The sequence below is a fragment of the Thalassophryne amazonica genome, chromosome 6, assembly GCF_902500255.1.
Source record: "Thalassophryne amazonica chromosome 6, fThaAma1.1, whole genome shotgun sequence".
Classification (NCBI taxonomy): domain Eukaryota; kingdom Metazoa; phylum Chordata; class Actinopteri; order Batrachoidiformes; family Batrachoididae; genus Thalassophryne; species Thalassophryne amazonica.
In genome coordinates this window covers 79,301,855-79,316,759 of record NC_047108.1, presented here as the reverse complement: position 1 = coordinate 79,316,759, position 14,905 = coordinate 79,301,855, and the positions used below count along the sequence as shown (strand labels likewise).

The window sequence follows — 14,905 nt, the reverse complement described above, 5'->3', positions numbered from 1 at the left end:
CAGTAAATAAAGAAATATGGCCAGCTAGGCACATATTTTTAAATATACTCATTTCCAAGTCTTAGAAGATATTTCTGGTCAGTTTGTTTACTGCTGATCTTGCACATGGGTCGCAATGTGTGAGCGACTACTGCTCACAATATCACTACCACAGAAACGTCCTGTGAAGATTCAATGTATGAAGAGTCCCTATGGAAAATACGAACTTTAACAGCAGTATATGCTGTAAGTAATCACAAAATGCGACTTTAATATTGACACAGTGCAAGTAGAAAATTTAGGAAAATGTGGTTTGACTTTATTTTATGCTCTTTGCAACATGGCATTTTTTGGGATGCTGGAATCTGTTCATGGATGGTTGACTAAGAATAAAGTATGATTACATCTTGGTAAAACTGGATCGATCTTATTTGCATTAAAAAAAATGTAATAAATACACTCGGCTCCAACAAAGTTAAATGTGCTGAAAATGCCATTGAATCAGAAGCAACGTATCTAGGTGAACATTTGATATTAGTACCAAATGGTTGTATCTGTCTTGATTCAATGCAGTTTGGACGATTGTTGTTCAGCGTGACATAGTGGTCTCTACAAAAAGTTTACAACAGAATACACGTTATACAGAACAAAATCATGAAGTATTTGCTGAATGCTCCTCCCAGAGCAGTTTATTTCAGTAGCTTTGTTTCCTGTGGTATAACTTGATCACATGTATAACATTCTCACTCGTATCACTCTTGAGTATTTTAAATGTGAATTTTCTTGCGTTGTATCCAGAGTAAAGGAATGTGGAAAGCATACTAAGACTGGTGCTTGGAATGGTGAGTCTCAGTCAGTAGAGCAAAGTCAACCCAGGATTGTTTTTATAAAACAAGTAACGCAAATTAAAGGGGCCATTTTTAATCCTTGATCTGATTGTGTTTCTCAAAATGTTTTCCTTAGTTTGGCATTTTTAGTTTGTTATTATTCATTCACTCACTCACTCACTCATTCATTTTCTATACCTGCTTACTCCAATCAAGGGTCACAGCAGAAGTCACAGGGCGCAAGGCAGAGTACACCTTGGACAGGACAACGCCAGTCTGTCACAGCTCTTAAGTAAGGATTAAACAACTCGCAGCCGTGCATTATACGGTTTGAATGCATGGTGTTACTCCGCGAAGTGCATTAAAACCGTATAATGCACGGCTTCAAGTTGTTTAATCCGCTTATACCATGGTCCCACACAGTGAGCTAACACACAAATATTTATTTAAGTTAACAGAATTTGATAAAAATGCGTAAGTATTTGGGACTATTTTATGCCAGTCTCAAGATATTTGCCTCCGATGCGCTTACCGAGTCTGTGGGTTCGGTAAGCACCGCAGTGGGCCACTCACACCGCCCCCTTCACACCGCCCCCGTCTCTGCTGTGTGAAGCTGCGGCCAACTCTGGCAATAGGTCCAGAGACTACGCTCGCTGTTTTGATGCAGAGCACTCTGGCAGCCCGCAAGGATAGACTTCTTGCATAAAAATCCACAGCGACGCAGGGTCTTGGTATACCGCAGCCGCAGAGCTCCGTGGCCACTGAGAGAGGTTCTCTTCTTCTTTCCTGTCTTCAATCTTGTCCAGTTCATCCGATGATCTTTACGCCGTTGTTACGCCTTCTTGTCTGCTCTCCTCCTCTTCACATTCCTCAAACGTTTTATTTTGGCCAAAAATATTAAAATTCACTTGGAAATCCATGTTTTATCACGTTTCTGTCATTCACCTGTCAAAACACAGCTGATCTATGCCAACTGATTGGCATGTTGCTATGGTGACAACCAGAGCGGAGTGATTATAACAGTGACTTAACTCGCCGAACTACGTGTGCGTATACACAAAAATAATGCACGCCAGTTAGACATGGAATTCTCACTGACCATGATATAATTATTATTAAATTGTATTTGTTTATGATTTATTTTCCACTCATCACTCATCTTCAACCGCTTTTCCAGGTTCGGGTCGCTTTATTTTCCACTTTTGTTATTTGTTGTATTTATTTGAATGTTTAGTCTTATTTAACCTGTATTTCATTAACCTTTATTTAACCAGATAAGAAAACCCACTGAGATCAAGACCTCTTTTGCAGGGGGGATCTGGCCAATCGTGTGTGTGTGTGTGCGCATACTCATTGTATTGAGGGTGTATTATTTATTTTATTGCAATAACTGTATTTTATTTATACTTTGCACTATCCATGATAATTATTTGTATTTCTATTTAATGAGGGTACTTCAAAAGGTTCTCACCCAGAAAACAGCACAAGAGAACGTTTGTTCTTGCATTATTTTCAACACAATCTTCCTTAATCTTCCAATCTTAACTTCAGTGTACTTGGTCCACCGATGTTTAAACTTCATTTTCCTTTCACGGAAGGTCACATGTTGAACCTATAGATACTTTGCTTTCCGAATGAGTCTGAGAACCTTTTTCAAGTACCTTTGTACATGTATGAATTTATACAGAATAAATACATATCATACCATCCTATCTGGTAATACATCAGTGCACACACAAAACACAGCATATCGATGCTTTGGTGACCAACTGGTCTGTCAATGCCGCTGGTTAATTGTGTCCAAAGAGTCCTGTCCTACAGTAGCAGATTCAAGATTGATGTGGCTCAAATATGGAATGCTTCAGAGGCCACATTCAAATGGAAAATAATGCACATCAGTAACACTATGAACACCATGAACTGTCGTCTTTCCACACGGTAGTCCGAAAATTGGCTTGGGAAACTTGAGACCTACATCAAACTGGACAACTAGGGGGAGGTGAGCTCATAGCAACAAAGTGCATCTATAAAAAAATGTTTTCAAATGTTTATTGTTTACTTCACAAATACATTTGTGCACTTTTGCTACAGGGGACTACGCTACTGTGTTCAGGGGCGAAGCAAGTTAACAGACAATTTGGTGGCTTTAAAGGAAATTCGACTTGAGCACGAGGAGGGCGCTCCTTGCACAGCTATCCGTGAAGGTACAGATGTGCTGTTACTGCATCTGCGAAGTGACAGAAGAGCTGTCAAGAAACATGCACAGTTTTTGACAGTGTCACAGTTACGATGTTTCCAGTTTTTAGTGTCTTGCAGCTCCCTGAGCTGAAGTATGAGCGGATTTACTTCCCTCACAGGTTGTCTGAATTTGACTGACAGAGTCTGATGTTTGTCTTTTCCTAGTGTCTCTGCTGAAAGACTTGAAGCACGCCAATATTGTCACCCTCCATGATATTATCCACACTGACAAGTGCCTGACTCTGGTGTTTGAGTACCTGGTGAGTGTCTGTGTTGTGTGTGCATATTTGTGACTGTTTGTCTCATGTGCCATGAAAAGGTGTGTCATCCTCATGTAACCTTCCTTCCATCCTCTCTTCTTTGTCACTTCCCATCAGGAAAAAGACCTTAAACAGTATATGGATGACTGCGGAAACATCATGAGCGTTCACAATGTCAAGGTAATTTATTTACTGTATGTTTTTCATCACCCATTTATTTGTCATCTTTCATATTTTTAGAATTTAACAGTCCTTATGTTGTGCACCACACCTGAGGGCTTCCTCTGTAAATCCACTGTTTTGTGCTACATGTTGCTTTGGGCTAGCTGTCTGATGTCCATCTGATGAATTCTTTTGATCAAAGTCACATAACACGTGTAATGTCGTCCCTGCCTCCAATGCCTCGTACACCTGTTGCTACAACTATTTGCGCACACAAGTGCCTGAAAAACAAAGTGTGTGCTGTGCAAATCCATCGCACCCTCTCGCGGCAGGTGTCGGCCAAATTCCAGGTGACACGCACGAACATCTAACAGCTCGCATGGCACTGTGAAAATGTGTGGCCAGTTGCACTCTTGGCACGATAACAAACTGCAGACAATCACTTTCATACTCGCAGAGAAATTTGTCTAAGTTCCTCACGAATGTGGCTTTGGTCTGTGCGCTGAGATGACAGGAGCTGTGTCCTCCCACTGAAGCGGCTGTGGAAATCTGTGGATCTGGACATCCCAGCTGGACACCACATACTGTGTTTGGACAGTTTGGTTTTTATGTTTTTATTTATACCACATACGTTGTGTGATGTGGTTCCACAGGTACCAGCTGTTTTTTGTTTTGTTTTTTTAATTTATACCACATAAGCTGCGCGCCATGTGCTGCACCTCGCACTGTTCCTGCTCGAAAGACACCGGTGCATGCATGAACTCTCGCACTGGGTTCGTGCACCCCTGCCCATCGGTGCAATGTTTCGTGGTGCACTAATTTTGAACTGTTTCGCGCTGTTTCACTGTGATCGACCAGACATCGACCAACCTTTGCACTATGTGTGAAGGGGCCCTAAGTAATCGTACAGACTCCAGTGTGCTACTGTGTGCTACTCTGGTTGGTCTCCGTCTCTTCCGCATACGGAAAAGGAGGCAGGCACACAGCAGCAAGTTCCTCTATTTCATTGGCTGGAGAGCGTTGCACATCTGACTGGCTCATTTTGACATAAGACAGGCCAGTTCCTGCCTCCTTCTTTTGCTACTGTACTCATTTATTTTCGCCGCATAAAATTCTTTTCAGAAATAGTTTTCAGCTCAAGTGTTAAGTATTTTTTCACTGACACAGAAAATTAAAGCTGAACAGCAAAAAAAAAAAAAAATTAATAATTGTCCCAACTAGCTGTGTCACGCCACTTCCGGGCAAATTTTTGCCCGGAAGTGGCGTGACTTTGCTGCTGCGTGACTGCCTGCTTTTCCATGTGCGCAGATGGGGCAGGGACCGGCCACATGTGCTTCTGAGTTCCTGTCCATTACTAAACTCGCCCCCAGGGAAACGCTATGTTGCAAAATGAGTTACACATACAAGATAAATGGTCCCACTTACATTCCGGTCCAACTTACACTCTGGAAAATATGAGTGCTGCCACGCGCATCTGGTGACTGCAAGGGGTCTATTAAGGGTCACATGACCTAAAAAATTACACCTTTGAATTGCAGCATGTAAACTTTGTATTGCTTTTCATTATTTTTATTTTTTTCAGCTGAAACAAAGAAATAGATAGATTAGTTGATATACTCATTATTTCTCTCTTTCTCTCTGTCTTTCACTGCAGATTTTTCTGTTCCAGTTGCTGCGAGGTTTGGCATACTGCCACAAAAGGAAGGTCCTCCACAGAGACCTCAAACCCCAGAACCTGCTCATTAATGAAAAGGGAGAACTTAAACTAGCAGACTTTGGTATGCCATTGCTATTTTCACTGGATTCACATCATCAGTCTGCTTTGCTGTCTGACATCTTAATATAATAGACTGATTCATCAGGTTAATGTGGTCAGTTTGGAGCATGTTTATATTTTTTTCCTCATTCAAGCTGCTCTTATACCTGGCTGAGTTTTGTCTCCTTTTGTGTCATAATTTGCTGAGCTAGACCTCAGCACACCTAGTCCAACTGACCCACAGCGGGTCCTGCCTTGTGATGTTTGGCACTGAGTCCTCCTCGGCAAACACACCACGAGAAAAGTCGTGTTTCTTTCTGGAGCTCAGTGGACTCCACCTACCTCAGCTCGGGATGGCACAGTAAAGGTGGGGGGCATACTCCGTCCTCAACTCCTGACATCTCCCAGTGTGTCTTTCTGGACTTTCTGTAAAAAATTGAATGCTGATAAGTAGTGAGCTTGCACCAAGTGAAACACAAGATGGTCAAGGTGGCCTGGAGTCCACAGACCTTCTGAAAATATCAAACATGATCACAATAGACTCACGTTTAAGCAAATTTTCCGAAGTTGTGCTGCCCCGTGCCCAGCAGCATGCTGACTCCCCCTGAGACACACCAGCCACTGCTCGGGAGAACTCGGCACCAAACTCAGAAAGATGTAAGAGTTGCTTAAAAGGCTATCGTTCCCATAAATTGTTCTGAGCAAAAGAAAATAAGAAGGTATTAGCACTTGCAAAAATGAATCCTGAACTAAACTGGATGAAGAAATAACAACAAAAAGAAGATACTTGTTCACATAAGATGTATCTGTGATAATAACTTTGTGTTTTGTAGCTTTCATTTATATTTCTGAAGATGATTTTATATAATGTATGGGTAATATGTGGCCAAGTGCTTAGTGCACTTGTGTTCAAAACAGAAAGTTCTCAATTCAAGACTACCAGTGCCCATTCACAATGTAATGTGGGGTTGCAGAAAAGGAGGAGCTTACTATTTTATATGATGTCTGATAAATTGCAGAGAATTTTAAATATAAGGGTGATTCTTAGACTACGGGCACTTATTATGTCCTTTGATCATATTGTATGAAAAACAGAAAAAAGTGGAAATTTCACACTTTTATAGTTATCTTTACAATGAAAGTGTGTTAAGAAATTTGTTCTAGTAGTCTATGATGACTTTTTCACCTTTTTTCAGCATCATTATATGCAAATATTGCCGTTTTGTGCTTGTCCCACACCCAGACTTTTGATCTTCAATGATAAAAATGAATGGTAAAGAAACGTTTTTTCTAATGTTTTAAAATATCTCTGAATAAAATATCAGTAAAATAATCAAAACCTAATTGGGGTATTCAATGTCATACAACTGTTGTGATTTTTTTTAAACAAAATGTAGTTGCCCCACACTATTGCCGTAATTTCCACCACAACACTGTAATGTCCCTTTAAACAGTTTGTATGAAAGATTGTTTGGGTAGTTTCTGTGGAGATAAACAGTGACATCAGAGCACATGTATATATAGCGCCAAATCACAACAAACAGTCGCCCCAAGGCGCTTTATATTGTAAGGCAGTGGTGTGGTGGAAATTACATTTACAAGGCCAATAGTGCCCGTAGTTAAAGAATCACCCATGTTGATATTTATATTCCAAAGCCTCAATAGTGACCTCTAGTGGTCGTACTGCCTCTTAGACCCACCAGAAACCAACATGGCTTGAACCAGAGTTCTCTGTAAATTACAGGCAACATGGACCACAAAGTGATGTGAAATCAGCACACCTTGCTAGTACTGGGTTGGACCCCCTTTTGCCTTCAGAACTGCCTTAATTCTTCATGGCATAGATTCAACAAGGTGTTGGAAACAGTCCTCAGAGATGTTTGTCCATATTGACATGACGGCATCACGGAGTCACCCATTCAACCAGTCTGTCCATTCTCCTCTGACCGCTGACATCAGCAAAGCATTTTTGTCCACACAGCTGCTGCTCACTGGATATCTTCTCTTTTTTCAGACCATTCTCTGTAAACCCTAGAGATGTTTGTGTGTGAAAATCTCAGTATATCAGCAATTTCTGAAATATTCAGACCAGCCAACAACCATGCCACGTTCAAAGTTACTCAAACCCCTTTCTTCCCCATTCTGATACTCAGCTTCAACTTCAGAACATCGTATTCACCACGTCTCAATGCCTAAATGCATTGAGTTGCTGCCATGTGTTTGGCTGATTTGCTATTTGTGTTAACAAGCAATTCTAATCCAGTCACATTTTTCTGCAAATCTGATTGGTTAATCATGGGAGATTTCAGACTGTATAATATTGGGGTAATGGTGGCAAAATATTCGACTGTTTCACATTTGGATGTATTGCTCCGCACCCTGACCACTGTTGGAGTGACACTACCTCACAGTAAGCCTCGCCGACTGAATTACCTACAGAAAAATAAACCGTGCAAACCATGGAATTGGATTAGAATGGGAATAACCCCCTTGTGTATGATGATTTGCGGACGTTCATGCTGGTTATACGGTCGCAAATCGAGCTTTACCAGTGATGCCTTACTGTGGCTCCGAGCCTGAGCACAGTGTGTAAAAACTTTTAATCACGGAAATTACTCCGGTCCCACATGCGAGGGGTTTTTAATGGAAATCCATTGCAGTCGAACAGGACATTTTATCCGATGTGAGCGAAAGATCCCTTGTGCAAAATCCATTATATACTTTATTAAATGGTATACAATACAAAAACATTGGGACTTTTTTGTCCGGTGACTGCGAATATCCGGTTTATACGATGATGGTTTCGGTGAATTTACTGTACATGGGACTGAACAATAAATTTACCTCTCAAAACTTTGACAGTGAAGTCACTTCCATCCCTCACAGCTGACTTTGTTTTCCAAAATTTTTCTTTTGTTCGGCTCTGAAGGGAATTTGTACATCTTGAAGCCCTTGTTCTGTCTATTTGTGCATCCAAATGCACAGCAACCCGGCATTTTCAGCAAATAAATAAATAAAATAGCTAATAGATTAATAGCGAACGCCATTTTGGAACCAAGATGGCACCACGAGTCACGTGACCTTTTTTTTTTTTTTTTTTTTTGACTCGTCATGTCGCCACTCTCTCTATCACTTTTGGTTATACTTATTAATCACTGACCATTTTTTTCATTTTTGTCCTGTGCCTATAGAAAAACAAAAAAAACAAGAATGAGTAATATTAAATGAAAAATACTACAAATAAAAGGCAGTTCTCCTGATTAATTGTTGTTTTTGTTGTATTTAAACTCAGGTTTAGCACGAGCCAAGTCTGTTCCTACTAAGACCTACTCAAATGAAGTGGTGACGTTATGGTACCGACCACCAGATGTGCTTCTGGGCTCCACAGAATATTCTACACCCATTGACATGTGGTGAGAAAACACACAATCTGCATTTCCCCTCCTGCTCATCTCTCTTCATCTGCTGCATCTTCTCTCCCAATGGCCATTTCTCCACTTCTCAGATTTCCTCCAAGCTTATTGCTGCTGCCGTTCTGAAACACTTCGCTATCTAGATTCAGATTGCTGACAGTGAGTTTGGAGAAAAGTATTAATTTAGGACTGCTTTCATGTTCTATGTAAAGTCAAGGAGTGTACTTTTACATTTTTAATAATTTTGTAAATATTAGTGGGTTATTTTGAGCTGGTGAGATTTTTTTTAAACCTTGTTCTTCCAAAATTACAGTGTTTTACATTTACAGCAGTAATCATATGCTCTCTGTTATATCATGGCTTGAACTGTAATTAGACCTGCAAGTTTTGCACTGGTGTAATTACACTAAAATCACTTTTTCTAATTACTTCATGACAGTGACATTTAGAACAGTTTTGTCAGCTCACGCTGATGCCATTGCAGTCAAAAATTCTGACTAGGAATCTCCCTGTCCGTACGTCTGTCTATCCACGTGTCCTCTGTGCTCAACAACTCCAAAACCGTTCGGTGGATTTCAATGAAACGTCACACAGTGATAGCACACCATGTGGAGATATTTAGTTATGAACATCAGCAAATTTTTAGTATCTTGTTTCTACACTGAGCTAGATGCAGCAAAAACTCCATGGAGGCCTTAAAAAATGCTGAAACAGCTAACTCCACGGCTTCTTGACCATCCCACAGAGATGAAGCAACCACTTTATGGAACGCGTCAGCCCCCTGTGACGCAGTTACTCGTACTATTTTCACACATTTCCGCAGTGCGAAGTCAGTCAGCGTGGTGGCATTCTTGAAACTCAAATCCCAGCATTGTCTTGCAGCTTATCAGCTGGACAGATTTGGCTATAAATTGGAATTCACCCGTTCACACTTTGTATGAGAACCTGATGGGAATGTAGTCAACTTCCGTTTTAGAATTATGTTGCATAAAATTAAAATGCAGGCATTCAGAGCAGTTAATACTTAAGAAAATTCCTCTTCTTTCCATATAAAGTGTCTTTTGAATTTGGCACAAACCATAGTGTTGCATTTTAAATTATTGGTGACACAAAAAGTAATTACATTTATGTGGTAATATTACATTCACTCTGTTGTTCATCATTTGACTGTTGTGATTTTTTTTTTTTTCCCTCCGCTCTTTCTGGCTCTTGGTCAAGGGGCGTGGGCTGTATCTTTTATGAAATGATCACAGGCAGACCTCTGTTTCCTGGATCCACTGTGGAGGATGAACTTCACCTCATATTTCGCATCCTTGGTGAGACACCATTTGCGTTCTCTTATGATTTTCTCATGTGTGTTTCCACTGCATTATATTAAGTGATCTATTTCATGTTTAGGTACGCCTACAGAAGAGACGTGGCCAGGTATCACTACCAGTGAAGAGTTTAAAACGTACAGTTTCCCCCGATACCACGCAGAGCCTCTTGTCAACCACGCCCCTAGGTGTGTAAGGTTTAGTGCATGTGCACATTTAATGACTCATATTAGCTGTAATAACCTGGATGACCCATTTTCAGAAGGCACTGAAGCATGTCCACCTCTTCTGCTTGACCACATCTCTGTCTTTTCCACACAGGATAGATAACGATGGTCATGACTTGCTCTCAGTTCTCCTACAGGTAAAACACATTGTCCTGTTCAGAAGACTTTTGTGATCATACAGGTTTGAATGAAAAAAGCCACAAACTTATGACTCTTTATTAGTACATAGGTGAAAAATGTTTTTAACCGTGTCTCAAAATTCAGAAAATAGAACCTTTTTAATTACTGAAATCCTGTCTTTTTAATGAGACATATTTACAGTATATGTGTCAGTAAGTACTGCCTGATGATGAGAATCTTTGATCCAAAAACTGTACTGTCCAAGAAGCCTGTCCACACTTCTTGTCTTAATAAACACTTGTTTTCTTTGTTTTTGGTCAAAGAAAAATTGTATATTAGTGAAACTCAGGAAATCCAGATGTCTTACGTTTTACTGAAGGTTTATGGCGTCACAGAACAGAAGAGAAAGTCCACAGACAATGTGGATGCCACCCTTAATCCATCCCTAGCAGTGGTTGTTTATCACCTTTCTGCAGAAAATAGATTTAGTCACCAGGGTCATATACCACGGCAATAGAAACTACTCAGTTGTTCCACGCAGCAGCCTAATCTTTGACCCTAAGATATGGGTCAACCTGTTCCTCGCTGTCCTTAAAAACTCTCTTCAGCACAGAAGGAAAATTCTTTCATAAATCATGTGAAATAGATGTGCAATTATATTATGGGCTCTATCTTGACATTTTATAGTGCAGAGTCGAAAGCACAAAAATCAAGTGCTTCTGGGGAATGTTCAGCTCCACTTTTCCATGTAGATGTTGCGTAATCTTAGCGCAAATAAGGTGCATAAGGGTTGTATTAAGTCAATTAATCACAGGTGTGTTTTGGGCATAAAATGAAGTACACCCATCAGAATGTCACCTGTCACTGCCTTTAAGAGTCGTATTGCTGCAATTTGGTATGACAGCACGGTGGCCAGTTGGCTAGTGCACTTGATTTCAAAACAGAAGGTTCCTGGTTCCATTTTCCATGTCTTCTGGAGTTGCGCCAAGAAAGGCCAAAAAACCTCCACATGCAGAAATGGGTATTTCCTGGAACATTATCTATCTAGGGAGGAACAATGGTTAAGCGGTTATCATTGTTGCCTCAAAGCAAGATGGTTTTGTGATTGTGATAGCTTCATGCCTGGTTCTTTATGCATGGGTTCCCTCTGGGTGCTCCGGTGTCCAGACCGAATGGTCCCCTCTAAAAATTGGACCACCCTGACTTCACTGAGCAGGTGTCATTAGCCACGGTTCACGGATTATCACCTCGTTTCTGCTTAAAACTGCACTCCAGTCATCATCTGTCTCAGAGACAGATATCTGAAGCTTTTGTACAACAATCATTTCCGCATAAATTCAGCATTACTTCATCATTACTTCATCATAATAGATGTAGGAAGCGATCAGAGTGCTGTGGCTACACGAGCTGCTAGCTTATGCGTTTGCTGCGTGTCGGTCATTTCAAAGCGTCACTGAGTTTCGCCTTGTTTCTGCTTAAAACAGCCTCGTTTCTGCTTAAAACTGACTTTAGAATTATTTATGAGGTTTTACCTTGTCATCTGATGGTTAGTAATCCCATTATCCATTTGATTACTTTGGGTGAAGAGACTCTGTCTTAGATGAGTGGCTTAGCTCCGAAATGACGCATGCTCAGTGGAGGCAGGGCGGACCAATTTTCAGGGGCGGACCATTCGGTCTGCAACACCAGCTTCCTCCTACATCCAAAGGTTTTGTAAATTGGAAACTTTAAATTGACCGTAGGTGTGAATAGAGACAGGCTCCATCACCCCCGTGACCCTTAATTGGATTAAGTGGGTATAGAAAATAAATGAATGAATTATCTATCTATTCACATAATTTCACTCAAATTTGTTCATTACCAGTGAAAATATTGCCTTTTTGGCAGGGTGTTACAGCATATATTGTCGCAGAGCATATATTGTCTCTGCCAACATTCATGGCACATTTTGTCAGAGCATAATGTCACCGGTACATATCGTCGCCAGCGACAATATGCCAACAATCAAGGCACATATTGTTGCCTGTCTTCAGAGTAAGAAGTAAAATTTAGAGATGATGCCGATTATGGCGATGATGATAACAGCGGCAGTGCCGTATTCTGCGCTGGGCTGTTCCCTCTTCACTGAATATATTGAGTATGATGCAAGTTGTTTGGTGTAAGCACCATAGAGATGATAATTATTTTCTTGGAACAGTCCTTTGAGTGACTGCAGTGTACTGTACGTGTAGCAGGATTAATATGTAATGCTCTGTTTTTCTGCCCTCACACTGCAGCATCTATTGGAGGCTGTGTTACTGTCAATCTCATGCTTTTGTTTTCAGCCTCATCATGAAAATGATCACATTTCTACACTGCAGTGCATTGTATCACAATGCACTCTCACAGTTGTAATTTAAAAAAAAACAACCTGCTTTTAAAATGATAAATGTCTCTAATGACTTAGAACATACTAATTCTGCTGCTTATCTGTTTTTTTCCCACCTTTGTCTCTGTCTATCTAGTTTGAGGCTAAGAAACGTGTGTCAGCTGACGACGCTCTCAGGCACTCATACTTCAGAAGTCTGGGGGAGCAGGTTCAAACACTAGCTGACAGTAAGCACATTACCACATTGTGTGCATTCAGTAAATGCACAACTGGAGTCTCATCAGCCTGCTTTCTTTTTCAGCTGCATCCATCTTTTCTGTAAAAGGCATTCAGCTGCAGAAAGATCCAGGGAAGAGATCCTCAGTTTATCCAGAGACGAGTAAGTTCCCCATTTAGAAACATGAGTCAGAAAATGAGGAATTCTGAGTGAATTAGAGCGTCGTCACCAAAGTCGCCGTGACATGTATCAAGCAGTGCGCACCTGCCCATTTCTGGCGTACGCCTGACGTGATCTTGATAAATGCGGCGGGTGGAAACAATCGTAATTATAATAAACACGCCCATAAATATTCAGACTCCGCTTCAGACACACCCTCATTTTACGACATGGAAGCCGGGAAGACGGCAATGAAAAAGAACTCCACCAATCACGACGCGTGTCAATAGAGCATCAAAAGCGGCTGTCGTATCAATTGTTTTGTAGTATATAATCAATAAAGTGTTACAGTGGTCCCTCATTAATCGCTGGAGTTACGTTCTAAAAAATAGCCCGTATTATGCGAAATTGCGACGTAGTCAGCTTTATTTTTTACAATTATTATAGACATTTCAAAGCTGTAAAACCCCTCACATACACAGTTTTATACACTTTCTCAATCAGGCATGAACATTTTCATCACTTTTCTCTCGTGTGTAAACACTACTCTCAAGTTCAAACCTTAGTAGGAAAATAATACCAAACTGTTTTCAGGCCCAAACATTGTTTGAGAAATAAAATAGAACGTTTTCCTATAAATAATTATGATGGCATTTAGAACTAATGAATTAATTTTAACGATCAACGAACGAGGTCGGGACACATAAGAAATTATTAATAGTGACTCACCAGTATTTCCCAGATCGGGCCTCTGCGTCCTGGCGCTGCGCCTTTTCCCACTCACATCCGCTGCAGCAGGTGTTTGTTTCCGTGTGACAACACAGTTATGAGTAGTTGTTGGCGCTCTTTTCTCTTCTGGGCAACAAGATTCTTATAAACAGATACGCAGAACACAGAACACTGTAAAAAAAAAAAAAAAAAGGCATGCAAAATTGGACTAAATACTCCGCGAGACTCCGAGGCCACGACAGGTGAACGGCGTTATAGCGAGGGACCACTGTATTCTCTTTTCACATGTCAATAATTCTTGACATATGGATATTTGCTCGCTCAATTAATAAGACACGCCTAATCTGTCAGATTTCTTTATTTTTTTAATGTATTTCTGTATTTATTTTATTGTGACAACCGAATGGAGACGACAAAACCTGGTTGCAGCACGGCCGAATTAAGGGAATGACGAAACTACAGTTGTTATTATCAATTTCATAGTCTAAAACGATCACACCACATGAAGTTAAGCTCAGCGCTGCTCTGGCTCCAGGCTCGAAGTCTGGAGAAAAAGGCGAGCAGCGCTGTCTTTGCAGTCAGCGCTGTGACCACGGATCGTGCTCCATAACAATCCCGCAAAGGCGGGATTTGTATTGATTATTATGTAGTATAATCAGGAAAGTGTTATTTATGTAACATATGCATTGATTTGTATAATGGCACTGTTTATCATGTTGATCATCTTCATTTTTATGTGGATTCCAGCGCTGATTCATTTTGGTGTATAATTTACGCCACCTCTCGACCTGGTGTATATTTTCAGCGCAGTGTACGCCAACGACCACATATATAAATGCCAAGTAGCGCAGCCGTTTTGGCGTACACCCCATATACACTCAAATATCGCTGTACGCAACGTTGATACATGAGGCCCACTGTGTCTTGGGGTGTTTTTACAAATGTGGACACATGCAGACTAAATCTATTAAATTAAAGTTATTAGAGGGCTGACGTGTACCCTGAACACTCTCCACACTATGATATAAAAGTACAAGTAAATATACTGTCATGGTCTGTGATGGTGTTTGTTCAGTATGTATAACTTAATGTGTGACGCCTGTGTGGCTTTATTATGAAGTCATTTATACAACC

The 14,905-nt window shown here is 40.6% G+C and overlaps 1 protein-coding gene across 1 annotated transcript in view; it reads left to right on the top strand.

The window, feature by feature from the left end:
* The window catches only part of LOC117511477 (cyclin-dependent kinase 17-like), a 135,849-nt gene that overhangs the window by 109,975 nt on the left and 10,969 nt on the right, over positions 1 to 14,905 (top strand). Inside the window, exons 6-16 of the mRNA XM_034171498.1 lie at positions 2,749 to 2,796; positions 2,902 to 3,010; positions 3,210 to 3,304; positions 3,422 to 3,484; positions 5,121 to 5,244; positions 8,515 to 8,635; positions 9,854 to 9,951; positions 10,034 to 10,139; positions 10,273 to 10,315; positions 12,803 to 12,893; positions 12,968 to 13,045. Coding sequence (XP_034027389.1) covers positions 2,749 to 2,796; positions 2,902 to 3,010; positions 3,210 to 3,304; positions 3,422 to 3,484; positions 5,121 to 5,244; positions 8,515 to 8,635; positions 9,854 to 9,951; positions 10,034 to 10,139; positions 10,273 to 10,315; positions 12,803 to 12,893; positions 12,968 to 13,045 — 976 coding nt within the window. The remainder of the gene's footprint in view (positions 1 to 2,748; positions 2,797 to 2,901; positions 3,011 to 3,209; positions 3,305 to 3,421; positions 3,485 to 5,120; positions 5,245 to 8,514; positions 8,636 to 9,853; positions 9,952 to 10,033; positions 10,140 to 10,272; positions 10,316 to 12,802; positions 12,894 to 12,967; positions 13,046 to 14,905) is intronic.